The sequence below is a fragment of the Lipotes vexillifer genome, unplaced genomic scaffold (assembly GCF_000442215.2).
Source record: "Lipotes vexillifer unplaced genomic scaffold, Lipotes_vexillifer_v1.1 scaffold77, whole genome shotgun sequence".
In the NCBI taxonomy this organism is placed as follows: domain Eukaryota; kingdom Metazoa; phylum Chordata; class Mammalia; order Artiodactyla; family Lipotidae; genus Lipotes; species Lipotes vexillifer.
The window spans coordinates 2424690-2426228 of NW_006792456.1; the positions used below are offsets into that span (position 1 = coordinate 2424690).

At 52.7% G+C, this 1539-nt stretch overlaps 1 protein-coding gene across 1 annotated transcript in view; it reads right to left on the reverse strand.

Moving 5' to 3' along the window:
* Positions 1 to 525, reverse strand: part of EML6 (EMAP like 6) — a 325099-nt gene extending 324574 nt beyond the window's left edge. The window contains exon 1 of the mRNA XM_007465682.1: positions 288 to 525. Coding sequence (XP_007465744.1) covers positions 288 to 484 — 197 coding nt within the window. The 5' untranslated portion in view covers positions 485 to 525. The remainder of the gene's footprint in view (positions 1 to 287) is intronic.
* Between the last annotated feature and the right edge of the window lie 1014 nt (positions 526 to 1539).

Below are 1539 nucleotides of genomic sequence, written 5' to 3' on the forward strand. Positions count from 1 at the left end.
GAATGAACACCAAAAAAAGCATCAGGGCACTTAACTCCTTAGAGATTTAAAAGCCTTCCGGAGGAATAAAAAGAAATCTCTCCCTCCCCACCTGCACTCCCTACCCTGCTTCTGCCCTAGCCTTAGAATCAGTAGCCCTTCTGTAATTCCATGAGGTTCCAGAGAGACTCCTTTATTCCATGGGGCTTCCGGATCTGACCCCAGGAAAGCCCAGTTGATCATCCTTCCCCTCATCCTTCCAACCTTCACACCCAACCCCTCCCCACCGCCCCAGGCCACCTCCTTACCTGATAATGTCGTCATTGTGTCCCAAGAAGAATTTTTGGCTGTGCTCGCGGGTACTGTAAACCACCCCGACGCCAGCCACAAAGTAGACCACTTCCTTGCCGGCGGTGTAGTACAGGTTGTTGCGGCACTGGTGACCCCGGTACCCGTACACCCACTCCAGCCGGAGCTGGCAGCTGGGAGCTGTCCGATCCGCCATGATAAGCTGACCCCACTCGCCCCCCGGTCGCTCCGCGCGCGGGTCCGCGGTCCCTGGGCTCCGGGTCTGTCCTCGCCAAGGCTCGGGATCCGGAGGACCTGCAAGGGCTCAGCGTGCAGCGCCGGGCGCTGATTTCCGCGGCGACGCACAGACACAGACCTGTGCGCCGGCCGCAACCATCATCCGCCGCGGCCGCCGCCGGAGATGAGCCGCCAGGTATGCGGTCGCCAGACCCCGCCGGGCTCTCCGGCTCCCTCTCCACGGGAGAGGCGTCTTCTGGGGCGCCAGCACTCGCGCGCGCACGCCTCACTGCACCTGCGGGCTTCGGCCCCCGTGAGAGGTTTTTGAGAGGGTCACCCCGCCTTTTAAATCATGGATCTGCATATCCAAACACTGATTACCAGTTCGCTCACTGAAGTTTGCTGTGCCCGGGGGCCTCGCAGCAGGCAGTGGGATTTATTCTGTGACAGCTTTAATTTGACAAGGAACTCGAGTAAGCTTTGCCATCGCCATCCTTGTATCCGAAACTGACATCCAGGATGCGAGAGCGAGGAAGAAAGAAACATATTTTGCGTAAGTCACCCAGTCCAAGAAAATGATCCCCAAACTAAACCAAGTTTTTAAGAAATTGTCAACTATTCCTCCTCTCTCCCTCCAGATCCATCTTTTTAATGATATGAAATATGCCCTAAATGCTGCTGGCTGGTGGCTGCCGATACGATTTGAAAGAACATTTGCTGCAAGAGGGAGGAGATATGGGGATATATGTATATGTATAGCTGATTCACTTTGTTATAAAGCAGAAGCTAACACACCATTGTAAAGCAATAAGGATGTTAAAAAAAAAAAAAAAAAAGGACATTTGCTGTTTCCCCATTAAGCCGGGGCAAATATGCAACGGTCATTTTTTAGATGCTCCAATTAGTTAGTAGTCGTGTATGTGTTCATAATTCATATCCTCCGTGAACCGTCTCTTGGCCGAGAAAACCACAAGAACTTAGCAGCTCTCACTAATCAGCAACTCCAATTGAAAGCGCCATAAAAAGATTTTTCTG